The sequence below is a fragment of the Talpa europaea genome (genome assembly GCF_964194135.1).
Source record: "Talpa europaea genome assembly, chromosome: 3".
Classification (NCBI taxonomy): domain Eukaryota; kingdom Metazoa; phylum Chordata; class Mammalia; order Eulipotyphla; family Talpidae; genus Talpa; species Talpa europaea.
Genome location: NC_140069.1, coordinates 23,921,927 through 23,938,579, shown reverse-complemented (window position 1 = coordinate 23,938,579; position 16,653 = coordinate 23,921,927). Strand labels below are relative to the sequence as shown.

Below are 16,653 nucleotides of genomic sequence, written 5' to 3'. Positions count from 1 at the left end.
TTAAGTGTACAGTTTAGCGGCATTTACAGTCACATCTTTATGCAGCCACTACACCATCCATCTACAGAACTCTTCCTCTTGCAAAACTTAACAATAACTCTTCATTTCCTCCTACCCCCAGCAGCTGGCAACCATCTTCCTGCTTTCTGTCTCTGTGATTTTTTTTTTAAGATTTATTTTATTTATTTATACAAGCACTGGGTACAGTCAGAAGTGCAGGAGGGCGAGAGAGTTCACCAGAGCCAGAGCGGGGAGCAGATTAGGCAGAAGGACTGAAGTACACTGCTGAGGGGAGCAGCGGGCAGCCATGTGGGTCTGCGCACCATGTGGGACCCTCCTCCGTTGGCCAGGGAGCAGCCGGGGATCGAGTTGGTGCTGCAGAGGCTGCGGGCAGCTTCACAACCCAGTGCTCAACCACTGCGCCACCAGGGAGGCCCTGTCTCTGTGATTTTTGAATACCCTAAGTACCTCATCTAAATGAAATCATACAGTATTCTTCTTTTTATGAATGTCATATTTCACTTAACATAATGTCCCCAAGGCTCACCTATGTTGTAGCATATGTCAGAATTCTCTTCCTTTTTGAAGATGAATAATATTCCATTGTATAGATATGCCACATAATTGCTTATCCATTCATTTATCAATGGACACTTGGATCACTTTTGTGTGTGTATTAGGTATTTGTAATGATGTTGCTGTGAACATGGGTATGCAAACATCTCTTTGAGACCCTGCTTTCACTTTGTTTGAGCATATACCCAGAAGTGGTATTGCTAGAACAAAGCAATTCTATTCTTAATTTTTGGAGGAACTTTCACACTGTCTTCCACAGTTCCAAGCCATTTTACATTCTCTGCAGTGGCGCACATGGGTTCCAATTTCTCCACAACCTTGCCAATAGTGTTTTTTTTTTTTTTAAGTGGTACTCTCATTTTAAAGCCAAATGTAATACCCTGTGTTTTGTTTCTACTAAACATACAGTCAATTTAAATATCAACGTGATTTAGCATTTTAGAATGCATTCAGAGTGCTTCTTAATCAAGATGAATATTACTGCCTCCCATTCAATTGTAAATTAGAATTGGCCCTATCACCCTAGCTCTACAGACAGTAGGACTGGAAACTGGTTCTCCTGCCTCTTCAGCCCCACATAGATTACTAGAAACTATTTCTAACTTGTCAAGATATAGTATATGATTCACAAATGGATACAGTCTTAATTTTCTTTTTTGAAATGAGTTAGCTTCCTCCAGTAAAACAAATGTATTTGCTCATTGAATTCATCAGTGTGTCTTTTCTTTCTGGTGAGATTTCTTTTGTAGGGGTTAGAAGGGCAGTGAGAAATGAGAATAATAGCCCTCATTAGATCAAACCAAAAGGACAGAGATTTACAATTATATAACACATTATTTCCCAGGTGCTATTCTTAAGCTTCACATGCATTAGGTTATTTAATCCTTGTGATAACAATATGACAATACTATATATTATATATCCTATATAGAGACTATATAGAATATATACCATATATACCAATACGATTATCATCTTCCTCATTTTTAAAGAATAGGAAATTGATTGGCAGAATGTTTAGGAGACAAGTTCAAAGTCATACCCATAGTAAGTAACTAGTTCCATTGTCCATACCCCCACTACATGGGATTACATCCCTACTAGTAATCGTACTTAGAATACTTTATTAGAAACAGTAATTGAAACCATGTTACAACACTTGGAATATCTCTTTCTACAAATGACTCCCTCAAGTTGTATATTCCAAATTCACCATCTGAAAATTCAGCCAACTCTTGATTTTTATGGTGCCATTCACTGGGTTCCCCTCAAATGTTTCCATTTATATGCTCTCTGTATTTTTTAATGATTTCACCTCCTCTGCCCACATCTTAAGTATTGAGATTCTCCAGGTTTTAATTTTGGATGCTTCCCTTTTCACTCTCCCTGAGTTGACACATCATTGCAAAGAGCATCCACATTTGGAATGTGCTGGTGATTTCCAAAATATTTTTTCCCTCTAGCTTTATGTCTCTTTCAAGTTCTGACTGCCTCCTAGATACATTCACCCAGAAGCTGCTCAGGTACTTCAAACCTTTGATCTCAAAACAGAATACATTATTTCCATTCATGCACATACACACATATATACTTGGACTTTGGAGTTGGAATGGTAGAAAAGTAAGTCATAATTCTGCCACTTACCACATGTGTGCATTTGGGCAAGAGAGTTGACCTCTCCAAGCTTCTTTCAACTCTAACATGAGGAAGATGTCACCTATATCACAGAGTAATTGAAGGGATTAAAAGGATGGCATGTATAAAACACCTAGTCTATGGGTCCTAAGAAAGTGATCCTAATTGATATAAGTTATGTCATTGTTGCCTGTATAAAAACACATGTTAATGTATCAGTTTTAACTACTTCAGTAATGATACCACCACCACCTGGTTTTCGAGACTAGAAATATTCATGGCATTTTCAACAGCTTCCTTTCTCTTATTCATGGCACATGGTTACTCTAGTCCTCTCTCACACATGGCTATTGAACCTGCTCCTTTTCTCCTTCACAGTTTACACTTTTCAAGACCTAACTGACATTTCGATCTCATTCACCACCACTCTTTTCACCACCCCAAGAGCTCTATTCTTGGAGGAAAAAAGTCAAGAATTTGTTCATTCATTTCCTCAAATAAATATATAATACTATCTCCAACCATGAACCGAACGCAACTATTTTTACATTACCTTCAAAGCTGTTTCAACCTGCTCTAAACTTTCTGTGGCAAGAAGCCTTCATCTACAAACTTTGCCCATTCTCATCATGGCTGACTTCAGTTTGCCAATGTGATATCAACCAGCACACCAAATTTCTGAGAATTCTGGCACTTGATCCTGAACAGACTGGCTGGCTCAGACACACCCACCTCTTTCTTAGTTGTACCCCAAAGCTCCAGGTTTGCTGACCTCTAATCCCATAGAGAACCAGCCTGCCTTTTCCATAATCCTGCACTGGGGTACATGCCCCTTCCTCTGATGTTCCTCTCAGGTACCCCCCAACACACACTTCTTCTATTGATATTTTTACCTCTGTTTACTATTTATGAGCCAATAAAAAAGTCAGCCTCAGAGGACTTGCTGGATTGCCCCTGACTGGCAGCTACTCACTGCTTTTACATTTGCTTTAACTTTAGGAGGTGGCACCCACCATGTGACATTCCATCTATGTGTGTGTATGTGTGTGTGTGTATGTATTCTAATTATATAGCTATATGTAAAACCATAGCATAGCACATAGCCTGACACACTGCAGAGTTCAATGAATAGTTGATGAATGAATGATTTGAAAGATTATATCCTAAGAAAACTGACTTCCTCAAGTCTACATTTTCTTTTTTTTTTAAGATTTAGTTCTTTATGCATATAAGATCTGGGGTGCAGGCCAGAGTTGTGGGGGTGGAGAGGATTCACCAGAGACAGAGTGGGGAACAGAACAGGCAGACTGACTGAAATATACTGCTGAGGGGAGCAGCAGGTGAGACAGGAGAGGTCTTCTGCACCATGTGGGTAGCTCCCTGGCTGGGTATTGAACTCCTGCTGCAGTGGCTGCAGCTAGCTTCATAAGTTGCATCTTAACCCCTGAACCACCAGGGAGGCCCATCAAGTCTTCATTTTCAGTCTCATTCAGCCTTTGAAGACGATGTGCTCTGACTAAACCTTAAAAGATTAAATGATAAAGATAATAAAGTATGAAACTGAATATGGCTGAAAACACAGATATATATGACCTGTATTACAACTCCCAAGCTGTTTAAAAGTATGCACAAGTCTCTTTTGCTTACTTTTCTTTGCATTTATTATTTGTGAATTTTATTTATTTATGGCATCTTTTGCGTTCATAGTTAGAGCGTATCCTGCTTTTTAGTTCATTGTTGTGATGACAAAGATCAGCATTCAGTGGCAACTTCCCTGGAATTTTAATTTCTCCTGTTTAACTGAGCTCAAAACTTTCATTTTGGACCTCCCTGATGACACGGCATGTTGAGCGCCGCACTGTGAAGCTATCTGCAGTCTGCGCAGTACAGGTTCAATCCTGGCCGGCCGGTGAGAATCCCACATGGAGCAGCAGATCTCTCCTGTCTCACCTGCTGCTCCCCTCAGCAGTGTATTTCGTCAGTCTGCCTGTTCTGTTCCCCACTCTGTCTCTGGTGAATCCTCTCACCCTCCTGCACCTCTGGCCTGTACCCCAGCCCTTGTATAAAAATAAATAAATCTTTAAAAAAAAAACAAAAAACTTTCATTTTGTAAAAGATACCCATAGCTGAAATTACCAATCATGTTAGTTTATCAAAAGTGCTAGATTATCACCAATAATGTAAGTCATTCAATTCACCACTGAAATCCAGTGACACCAAAAGATCAGGCTAAAAAGAAGTTAACCTGAATTGTAGTGCCTTGCTCTGCCCTTCCCACCTCTCTATTACTTAAAAAACCGTATCCCAGAGGAAAGATAAGGGGCAAATGATGCCCCTTGTCTACAGCTGTAAGTAGTGTGGATCTGCATACACATCAGAGAAGACAGAGCAGCTGCAGAAGCTTTCCAGAGGAAGAAGTGACCCCAGCAGAAACACCCCACTGGGCACTTTCCAGTGCTAATCTGATGATGGCTGTTTTGCTTCCATATTTGTAAATAAATAAACCGATGCCAAAGTGAATCTGTTTCTCCACTGTGGTAAACTTATATACTTTTAGATATTTTACCAAGTCAAAAACATTTTGTTTTCTGGTTTCTTATAGTCTGTATTTGTGTTTTCCTTTGAAATTTTGACACACATTTGAGGTCTGGAACCTGTTTTATTTCTTTCACAAATATGTTCTCTTATGGAGAGTCTTTTGTTTGCTTACCTTTAAAATGTAATCAGCTGGCTTAATTAATTGTCCAAAGTTTTTTTTAAAACAATGTCCTAGTTCTTCTGTGCAACTCTGCCATATCATATGCTCTTGTTATCATTGCCACCAGATTTTTACTACAAGTTGTTTAAAAACTACGATCTCTTTGAGGGTGGAATAAATGAACTGCAGCTGAAAAGACAGTTATGCTGAACGATAAACAGAGCAATATTACTTATCGGAATGGGTACAATTTTTACTTGCTTAATGAGTACAATCTATAGCTTTGCAATGTATACACAATGAGAAAAAAGCTTTATAACATATCAAGTATGCCACATTATTTCAGGCATAACTGTATAGGATACATATCTAGGCCTGAGAGTGTAGATAACAAAATATAAGTGCTTTGCTTGTCTAAACATGTTGAATAAATGAGCATTCCCTATCGCATTCCAATACATTAGAAGATGTACTTGCATAGTTAATTTTCTTTTTAATGCACCTCACGTGTTCATCTGCCGTGCCGAGCCAGGGTATATCTTAGTGTTTGAAGAAAAGAGTTCTTTTCATTTAAACAAATCTTTATTTAAATAAGCCTTTTTGAAAAGGATCTTTGGCATATCTTCTTTTCAGGAAGTTCAATGAGGGTAAACCAAGATAAAGAAGCTACATTATAAGAAATATTATATAAGTAAAGATCACTCAATAAAGATCAATTAGACATATATGTGTATATGGCAGCAGACATAAAGAGGGCAAAAGTAACCAGAATTTCATTTTAACTTTTCTAGATTTTTTTTGGAGCTTTTGTTAACTTATTTTACAATTTTAGGGAGCTGGTATTGATATAATGAAAGTATTTTCAGAGAGCTTGTTTGAGGGAGGGTGGGAGAGACAAAGAAGTAAGTTTTTGGTTCCAGAAGGAACACAAAGAGTAACTTCTCAAGTTCACCTGAAATGAATTTCTCAGGTCAGAGAGCCATCCCATGCCTTAGGCACTCTATCTTATAATAGCATGGCTGCCGATGAAGGCAAGACCAGCGGCAAACCATTGAAAAAACTCGACAGACTTTATCTATACTTGGCTCTTTGCCTTCTCCTTCTGCTGGTGACCGAATAATCATTTAAGGTAAGGAATAGAATTCTCCACATAAGAGGGAAGAAGAATACAACTGTTGTCTTGATAAAACACTCCATCCCAGTAGAAACTGATGTGAAAAACATGAGAAGGTGCTGTTGACAGCAGTCCATTGTACATCAGACTGGAGCATTCATTGTCAATTCTATCTTTTTCTTTTTTCTTAATAGGGGGTCAACTTTGGTGCACAACTACAAAGGCCATCTCTGAGGGTGAAGAGCTAATTGCCTTTGTGGTGGATTTTGACTCAAGGCTACAAGCTGCCAGTCAAATGACTCTTACAGAAGGGATGTACCCGGCACGCCTGCTGGACTCAATTCAGCTGCTTCCTCAGCAAGCTGCCATGGCTTCTATTTTGCCTACAGCTATTGTCAACAGTAAGTGCTAAGTGCAATGGCCCAGTACAATAGCTTTGTAGTGGGGGTGGGTATTTATGGGAGAGGAAAAAAGTGTCTTCTGACAGGTAATTAGGAACACACTTTTTCTCCAATGTTGTGATTTTTATCTTTTCCCCTAACTTTAAGAGAGAGAGAGAGAGAAGAGAAAGAGAGAGTAATCATTTCTCATGGGAATAGTAAAAAAAAACAAACAAACAAAAAACCCACTTCATTCATTTCAGGTTGGATTCCTGAAAGACACACACACACAAATTCTAGACTAGTTGCACAGCTTTTAGGGATGCTTTAGCTATAAGAAGCCAATAGCTTTCATTGAAGCTTTCATAGTAGCATAATTTTGGAACTGTGTTAAACCTGCATTGTTTGTTTCTTGAACCTAATTCTAATGTGTGGAACCAAGCATAAGTATTCTTAGCCATTGCTTTGTCATTTTGTGTGTAACTGCCATTTTAGAATTTTAGGTTTTGCTGTCCCTGGAAAGACTGCATTCCAGAGATAGTTTCCACAGTTTCGACCCTCACTCCACCCTCGCCCTTGGCCACCAATGAGGTCGAACTTGCTGTAATTGGAGCTGCAGGCTGGAGCTGCATAGAATGCAGCTTAGAATGATAGCTGGGCAGGCCAGTCAGCTTAGAATGATAGCCGGGCAAAGTTGGAGAATGCATCCTTGTAGCCAATGAGTAACTGCCAGCATAATTTAACCTTATTAAAAGACCCCTGCTTCCTTTGTTCAGGGCTCTCGCTATCTGCCACTGCATTGGTAGGTGCCATGAGCCCGGATTCAAGTCTGAAATAAACTCCCTTTTGTGTTTGCATCCGCTGTCTTTGGGTTCTTAGAGGCTATGCTCGCTAAGTCTGCTGACCTTGGGCACAACAAATGGGTGTGTCGAGGCTTTTCCAAGCAATCCTTGGACACCATGGTTTCAGAGAAATCAATTCAATTCTGTCATATCTACTTGGAGAGAGCATCAGGTTGGATGACTTAAGGGCCCTGTCTTCAAAGACTGCCCTCCAATTCAGGTGCAGGTAGTAATATGCTACTTTGTGACTGCCACTTAAAGTCTAATTTCTATCCACCACCATACATCCCATTAACTATACCCATTTTGCCCACCCCTTTTGTTTCCCATCTGATAATCACTATTTTATCCTTATAATCTAAGAATATGTTTTTGGTTTGTTTGTTCATTTGTTCTTACATCTTCATCTTCCACATGAGGGGAATCATAAGGTATTTCATTTTCTCTCTCTTATTTCACTGAGCATAATTGTTTTAATCAAAATGTCCTTGAAAGTCCCCAAGATTCTGAATGATGAAGAAAATAAATCTAGGTATTACAATATCTCAATATTAGAAAATATTCAATATTTCCATTCTTGCTCTGCTAGTATCCTTTAAAGAAATTTTCAGTTTATCTGGAATTATTCTGCATCCAACCAGTAGATCCAGTGCACCTAACAGGAGCTAGTATTATTGGATTTCTTAATGTCAGTGTAGTTACTTTCTTACTGGATCTTTGATTCATAGCCTAAGAAACTTAAAATAATATGGTCCTGACTTGAATTCAAGGCAAAAGGATTTTGTTACCCAGAGACACCATATTATTGTGAATCCCCAATCTATTATTTCTAATTATATTTGGTTTTAAACTCTTTGTTTTTGTAGCAAGATCACTATTCCAAAGAATAGCATAAGTGCATATAACCTTCATTCTCATTCTGAAATTACCTAATCAGTAAAATTCATCCTGCTTAAACGGACACTTTACTAAATAACTTGAGTGGGATGGGCTAACTAATGAGTACTAGTATATAGTCTTAAATTTTAATTTTATTTTTAAATTCTATATTGTACTTGTTGACCTTACTACTCATTCGCTCAAATTTGGTCTTTAGTTTTCTCCTGATCTCCTCTTCATGATCTCCCTAATCTGCCATCCTCACCATCATGGTGTCCATAAGCAACTACACATCACCAATTTGCAAATCACAAATCCAGCTCTGTTTTTACTATGTTCCTCAGCATTTCACACAGAAATATCAAATTCCACATAGCTACTGTGACTATATGCCCCAGTGGGCCTGAATCAGCCCCAATTTATAGTAGTATTGGAATAACTCTGGTTGCTGCCCCCTTTCACCACAGAAGTGCCAGGTTTATACACTACAGTGTCAAATTTGGTCCCCCTATGCCTGCCTAGCCCACATTCATCACCTCTGTCATCTGCTCCCTGGAGTGATGAATGAGACATTACTCACACAGAAATGCTAACAAGCAGCCTAGGCATCGAGGAGAAATGTTACCTTCTGTCTAGCATCTTAATTGCAAAATAGCAGTCATCATGTCCAGTCAGCTCTACTGTCTCAGTACCACCTTTCTCCCTCTCTGTCCCCTTGCCATCAGGCATTGTGGAAGGGTGTTCACACTGGCTTCCAGTTCTAGTTCATCCAATTATGTGATCATGGGCAAGTTACTCAATTTCAATCCCTCACCTCTAAGTGAAGGAAGGAGAAAATACACATGCAGAGAAGTTGCCATGAGCATATATAAGAAAATACATAGTATACTATAAATAAATAGTATATGAGTATTAGCTATACTTCAAACTCTTTCACTTAGCTACTTCAGTTGCTTCATACTGGCCATCAGTCATCTTTTGCAAATTCACAACCTTTAAAACATGATTCCATTGCTATGATTCTACAGTATCTGATTCCGACAATCTTTTGTTTAGAATGAATGAGTGATTGTTCATAGTTATAGAGATAAAAATCTAAACTTCTTAAGAGAACCTACAGTGTCTTTGATAGTCTGTCTCTGCCTTTAAAAACCTACCTCTCCCAGTCCCCATCAAACCCCCTGCCTGAGCTGTACACAGCAGCCTCCCAGCCTTTAATGGAGGCCTCTCTCAGGCCCCGGTGACTGACCTTGGGTTATTCCTGTGGCCAGGAAGGCCCAACCATCTTCACCTGACTAGCTTAAGTTCATCTTTCAAATCGCAACTAAACCTTTTTTCACCCCCACCCCTTCACCAGGCGACTTCTTATACCAGCCTTGTGTCTTTTATACATGTCCAAACCTCTCTCCAAATAACCTCTGTCTGAGTAGTCATCACATTCTAATGTAATTATCTGACCACTTGCTTTCAACTCCAGGAGACTGTAAGCTCTTTAACAACCAGTATTTGTTCTTTTCATTTTGTTTTACACCCAGCATGCATTCTGTAATTGTTTTATTAAATGAATAAGGGATGTTAGGAATGGACATCAGAACTCTCGTTTAACCATTAGGTCTTTGCCTTTTAATCAATCAGATAAACCAATTCACATTGCTATTCATAAATGTTTGTTTTTCTAAGTCACAAACACAGTGTAAACCAGTTAAATTTAATCTTTTGTGGTCTTCATGTTAGGATATCCTACAATGCCACTTTCTAAAGGATCTGTAAGAAGGTAAATTGTATTGAATGTAACATTTTTTTAAAAGTTTAGTCCTGACATTGGAACAACACCGGAGTCAGCACTCATCACTATCCAGTTGCCTAATTCAGACCCATTCAGACCCTGAGAGCAGTCTCTGAGAAAAAATGAACTAAATGCTCCTTTATCCATGGCTGGTGCTAAATGGGCAGCAGCTAACATGTCCCTATGTCTTTGCCTGCAGAGGACATATTCCCTTGCAAGTCCTGTGGCATCTGGTATCGAAGTGAGCGAAATCTGCAAGCGCATTTGATGTACTACTGCAGTGGCAGGCAAAGGGAGGCTGCGCCAGTGTCAGAAGAAAATGAAGACAGTGCTCCTCAGATTTCTAGTCTGTGCCCTTTCCCACAGTGTACCAAGAGCTTTTCAAATGCCCGAGCTCTAGAAATGCACTTGAATTCACACAGTGGTAAGTGCTTCCCTTATCTCTTCTTTGCTCTAGAAGATACTGTTTTTCCTCTGTGCATATGCAGGTATATATACATGCATACAGGTGTACATACATACATACATACATACATACATACATATGTTGCATATGCATGTGTGTTTGTGTGTGTGTGTGTGTGTGTGTAAAATTGTAAAATCAAAGTCAAACTTGCTGGACCAGTTGGTTAGTGTCTTATGTCACTTAAATCAGTCAGTTCTACTCAAAGGACCTAGGGCTGAGTTCTTTTCTAACAACTGTAGTACCAAATCATTCTATTTTTTCAACTGAAGTAAAACAGCATTATTTTAGAAAGTCTCACTACCCTGGTATTGTCATTAATATTCACTGATTTAAGTGTTAAGTGATCTTGGGACACTGACCATACTGTTTCCCACATGGCAGGGAATAAACAGTAGGGACATAAAAACAAGTATTTACTGAATCGAAATAAAGCTGTTATTTTGATAGATCCAATTACAATCACACTTGAGAGGAATTAACTTTTAAATATGGATCTATAAAATGCTCTTGACTTCCCAAATGTGCATCATAAGAGCTTAATTAATTCTTATGACAAAAAATGATTTTAATGTTAGGTTTTAAAATTCCTTCAGAAAACTTAGGCTGAAAACAAGGTTTTTTTTAAAAGTCCACTCTTAACAGTAAGGTGACAACTATTACATTTTATTCTGGGATTGTATGACCAGTTGTTTGTGCCATCATATCGTACTCTAATTTCCATATATATTTTTAAAATTGATAATTAAATATGCAGAATTACATTAACTTTGAATATTTCTAGGGACACTCTTGAATGGGACAAACCAGAGTTTGGGAAGCACAGCTCTTCAGCCCCTGTAACACAAAGCTTATAGGACACTTCTGGGTGATTTCCTCCTCTGCTTTCACTTGGGTTGAATTATTAAAATCTGAAATAGGTACTGAGTTTTTAAAAACTGGCTCCCATCTCCAACACATTAGCAGAGTGCAAGTTTTTGTCTTTGAACCTGTAAAAATAGGCAATTCCTTTCTACTCATTCTCTTTGCCTTCCCTTCAAATGAGCTGCTTTTATGTAGGTGATAAGGCTGAAGAAACACAGACAGACTGGTTGTCTTGAATGGTGAGCAAAGTTATGTATAAAACAAAAACAGAAACAAATGACAAAGGGATATTTTCAACTAAATGGGAAAATGAATATTGGATTGGTTAAGGAGACAGGGATAAAAAGTCTCCTTATATGATGACAGAACTAGGTTTTCTCTGCCATTTTTTAGTTCACAAATACAAATGGCAATTCTCATTTTAGTGTGAAGTGCAGAGAGAATGAGCCAAGCCTGATTTAACCATATGCCAAAAAATGGGAACTAAATTTGATTTAAGGATATTTACTAATCACAGTTAATGATGATATTCAAAATATTTAATGACTGACTAGAATAGGCAGAGCTCCATCAGCAGGGATGTAGGTGCTAACGGACTATAGTACTGTATTGGCACCTGCCAGCTGAATATCAGCACAGGGTAGAGATAAGGCAGGTAAGGCAAAACCAATGAATAAAATCCTAGATATATACCAAAGATAAATTATGAGGTTATTAATTACTTTACAAAATGGCTCCTATTGTATTATTTGTAAAAAACAAAACCTAATCTAGTGCACTGAGCATTATATGATTTACATGGAGATTATCAATAGGAACTCAAATGAATGCCCCTTCTTCCTATTGCAGAGCCTAGGGTTATAGTGAGTAGATGGATAGATTAGAAATTATAAAATCTGAGGTTTGGGCATGGCTCCATCACTTAAGAGTTTTATTACCATAATCCATTCCCATAGTCCCTTTGAATTTCTTTCCTGATCTGTGGAATGGAGACAGTGATGCCTCACCCACTGCGATGTGATAATACCCATGAAAGTGCTTTGAGAACCATAAAGTGCTATTACTATTATCACACATGGCAAATCATGTCACAAGAAAAACAATGTTAATATCACAAATGAGAGTCTGAATGATTTCAATTTATTCCTGCTGTGTTGAAGATACTAGGTCATTTGTAAAGGTCCTTAGCATTAGAAAGCCAGTATGTGCAGTTCTCAGTATTCTTATTTTGTATGTCCCTCCAGGAGTGAAAATGGAAGAATTCCTCCCCCCTGGTGCTAGTTTAAAATGCACCGTCTGTAGCTACACTGCTGATTCTGTGATCAACTTTCACCAACACCTGTTCTCCCATCTCACTCAAGCTGCCTTCCGATGCAATCACTGCCACTTTGGCTTCCAGACTCAGAGGGAGTTATTGCAGCACCAGGAGCTCCATGTCTCTGGCAGTAAACTTCCCAGAGAAGGTGACATGGAACACTCTCCAAGTGCAACGGAAGACAGCTTACAGCCAGCCTCAGACTTGATGCCCAGAAGTGAACTCCCCCAGGGCCAAAAGGCCATGCAGACTAAAGATGCGAGCTCCGACACGGAGCTGGACAAGTGTGAGAAAAAGACTCAGCTCTTTCTCACTAACCAGAGACCCGAGATACAGCCCACGACCAATAAACAAAGCTTTTCTTACACGAAAATAAAGTCTGAGCCCTCTAGTCCAAGACTCGCCTCCTCTCCAGTGCAGCCTAATATCGGGCCTTCTTTTCCTGTGGGACCTTTCCTGTCTCAGTTTGCTTTTCCTCAAGATATCACAATGGTTCCTCAAGCTTCAGAGATCTTAGCCAAGATGTCTGAACTGGTACATCGGCGACTGAGGCACGGAAGCAGCAGCTACCCTCCCGTCATTTATAGCCCCTTGATGCCCAAGGGGGCCACTTGTTTTGAGTGTAATATAACATTCAATAACTTGGATAATTATCTAGTGCACAAAAAACACTACTGCAGCAGCCGATGGCAGCAGATGGCCAAGTCCCCAGAGTTCCCTGGCGTTTCAGAAAAGATGCCTGAGGCCGTGAGTCCCAACACGGGCCAGACCTCCTTAAACCTTCTCAACCCAGCCACTCATTCAGCCGATCCTGAGAATCCACTGCTTCAAACATCATGCATCAATTCTTCCACTGTTTTAGATTTAATTGGGCCAAATGGGAAGGGCCATGACAAGGACTTTTCCACTCAAGCTAAGAAGCTCTCCACCTCCAATAGCAACGACGATAAAATTAACGGAAAACCTGTCGATGTGAAAAATCCCAGTGTCCCCTTAGTGGATGGGGAGAGTGACCCAAATAAGACCACCTGTGAAGCTTGCAATATTACCTTCAGCCGGCACGAAACCTACATGGTCCACAAACAGTATTATTGCGCCACGCGCCACGACCCTCCGCTAAAAAGATCTGCTTCCAACAAAGTGCCTGCCATGCAGAGAAACATGCGCACACGCAAGCGGAGGAAGATGTATGAGATGTGCCTGCCGGAGCAGGAGCAGAGGCCTCCCCTGGTCCAGCAGCGATTTCTTGACGTAGCCAACCTCAGCAATCCTTGCACCTCCACTCAAGAACCCACAGAAGGCCTAGGAGAGTGCTACCACCCCAGATGTGATATCTTTCCAGGAATTGTCTCAAAGCACTTGGAAACTTCTCTGACTATCAACAAATGTGTTCCGGTTTCCAAATGCGATACCAGCCATTCCAGCGTGTCTTGCCTGGAGATGGATGTGCCCATAGATCTCAGCAAAAAGTGTTTACCCCAGTCCGAGCGGACGACTACGTCCCCCAAGAGGCTGCTGGACTACCACGAGTGCACAGTGTGCAAGATCAGCTTCAACAAGGTGGAAAACTACCTGGCCCACAAGCAGAATTTCTGCCCGGTCACTGCACATCAGCGTAACGACCTGGGCCAACTCGAAAGCAAAGTGTTTCCAAATCCAGAAAGCGAACGCAACAGCCCTGATGTTAGCTATGAAAGAAGCATAATTAAATGTGAGAAAAATGGGAATCTGAAGCAGCCTTCCCCCAATGGAAACTTATTTTCATCCCACTTAGCCACCCTGCAAGGCCTGAAAGTCTTCAGTGAAGCCGCTCAGCTCATCGCTACAAAAGAAGAAAACAAACATTTGTTTCTTCCACAATGCCTTTACCCTGGAGCAATAAAGAAAGCAAAGGGGGCCGACCAGCTTTCTCCATATTATGGAATAAAGCCAAGTGATTATATTTCTGGTTCTCTTGTCATCCATAACGCTGACATCGAGCAAAGCACAAACACAGAAAATGAGTCTCCCAAAGGCCAGGCTTCCTCAAATGGGTGTGCAGTGCTGAAGAAAGATGCTCTGCCGTTGTTACCCAAAAATAGAGGCATGGTAATAGTTAATGGTGGACTGAAACCAGAAGAGAGACCGGCTGCCAACCCGCAGCAAGAGAACATTTCCCAGAATCCCCAGCATGAAGATGGCCACAAATCCCCCTCTTGGATCTCTGAGAACCCCTTAGCTGCAAATGAGAACGTGTCGCCCGGAATTCCCTCTGCAGAGGAACAGTTGTCTAGCATAGCAAAGGGGGTGAACGGCTCCTCCCAGGCCCCCACCAGTGGGAAATACTGCCGGCTGTGTGATATTCAGTTCAACAACCTTTCAAACTTTATAACTCACAAGAAGTTTTACTGTTCGTCACATGCTGCGGAACACGTCAAGTGAAATAACTATATTAACATGAGTCACCTTTGGTACCAGTGTTTAGTATGTTGTTCCAACCAGTTCAGAAAAAAACAACAACAAAAGCTATTTGAATTATATCTGGGCAATCAGGAGATAATTCATTATGGCTGAGTTGAAGACTTATGGTGTAATTTCATTACAGTCCATTAGTAAAGTGTATTATTGGTGCCATTTTCAAAAAAAAATTAATTTATTTTACCAGCAGTATTCATAGCTGTGGTTATGTTATTTTTTATTTAAAAACTTTATATTAAAGTCATTTGTAATGTTATTGTATAGTTATTGTGTAGCACATATGGTTTGCACTGTATAGTAGCTTTTAAAGAAAATAGTCACAACAATACAGAAGAGCATTTTAGAAATAGCTTCAAAAGCACTTGTGTATCTTGATTTCTTCTTATATGCTGTTGCAGATATATGTATATGCTAAAATATAACTTGCAAAGATATTCTAAATACACGTGCTGTAAGTTCGCCTTAAGATTTCAATTCTTGGATAATCAGGCTCCATTTGCACTTTATATTTTAGCAGATACAGTCTCTTAGTCACTAGGCTTTGCATTTGTATGTAGCTGTATGTTTCTGTCCATTTTCTTAATCTTAAACATGTATGTTAAATGAAGATGGCAATTTTTTTCTTGTATAGTACTTGTATTTTCTTTCGCTGATGCAGCTTTGTCTCAATTTTTAAACCTTTGCTGTTAAATGCAATACTTTATAAAGAATGAACAAAATTACTGGAAGCAGTATTGTAAGTAATGAGGTAGTATTAATCAGTTTTATCTTTTGAAAGGCACAGTCTAAATCGAAACCCTAAACTCAATGCTGCAAGTATGAATTTAATTCATATATAAGATCTATTTAAACATAAGAGTAGCAATACTGCACCTGGTGATCACAAAGATAATGTTCTACTTCTGATAGAAATAATTTCTCAACAAATGTTGTTACTATGCATGTATATGGATGGAATAAAATTCCAGATTGTTGGAGAACTTTGGCATTTTTTTTCCTTTAAAATATACGGCAAGCCTTATATACCTATTCTTTGTAATGAAAATAGGTTCAGAACAGCACTGAATAGCTGTAGTAACATGATGACAAAGCCTTATGAATATAACTTATTGTATTAAAAGGAACTGGAGACTCAGGCTATGGAACTACATATCTTCCACAATGGCACTGCAGCGGTGTAAACCTATCGTAAGTCAAAACAGCTGACTGGGAACTGCAGTTTGCCTGAGAGAAGCAGTGCCATGCTTTCTAATGCATATCGCTTTCACAGCATCTTAGAGTTGAAAAATCAAAAGTTGAACTATGATAAGTCAGAGACTGTCTATAGAAAAGTTTTTTAATGTAACTACAAAAAATAAGCACTCTGTTCTCCACCCCACTTTCCCCCATAGCACTGAAAAATAACAATTTCCTGAGTGTCTAACAGACTTAAAAACCTTGTGCACAAAAACTGGCACAAATGTGGATCCAATACACTCAACTTTTTAGTAGAGCTTACGAGAGAGAGAGGTTTGTGTTTTGAGGGACAGTGAAGAAGACTGGTGAGTAGACTCTGGTGAGGAAAGATGCATAAATCCCATACTCGTAATATATAAAAAACAAGAGATTTCACACATCCCATTTGTACACTCCAGAGGCTGGCCT

At 39.5% G+C, this 16,653-nt stretch overlaps 1 protein-coding gene across 2 annotated transcripts in view; it reads left to right on the top strand.

The window, feature by feature from the left end:
- ZFPM2 (zinc finger protein, FOG family member 2) overlaps positions 1–14,973 on the top strand; it is a gene marked incomplete at both ends in the record, with an annotated part of 444,979 nt that extends 430,006 nt beyond the window's left edge. For both annotated transcript variants that reach the window (XM_084230117.1, XM_084230116.1), the window contains 3 exons: positions 6,218–6,424; positions 10,110–10,334; positions 12,482–14,973. In XM_084230117.1, the coding sequence (XP_084086243.1) occupies positions 6,218–6,424; positions 10,110–10,334; positions 12,482–14,973 (2,924 nt within the window). The remainder of the gene's footprint in view (positions 1–6,217; positions 6,425–10,109; positions 10,335–12,481) is intronic.
- Between the last annotated feature and the right edge of the window lie 1,680 nt (positions 14,974–16,653).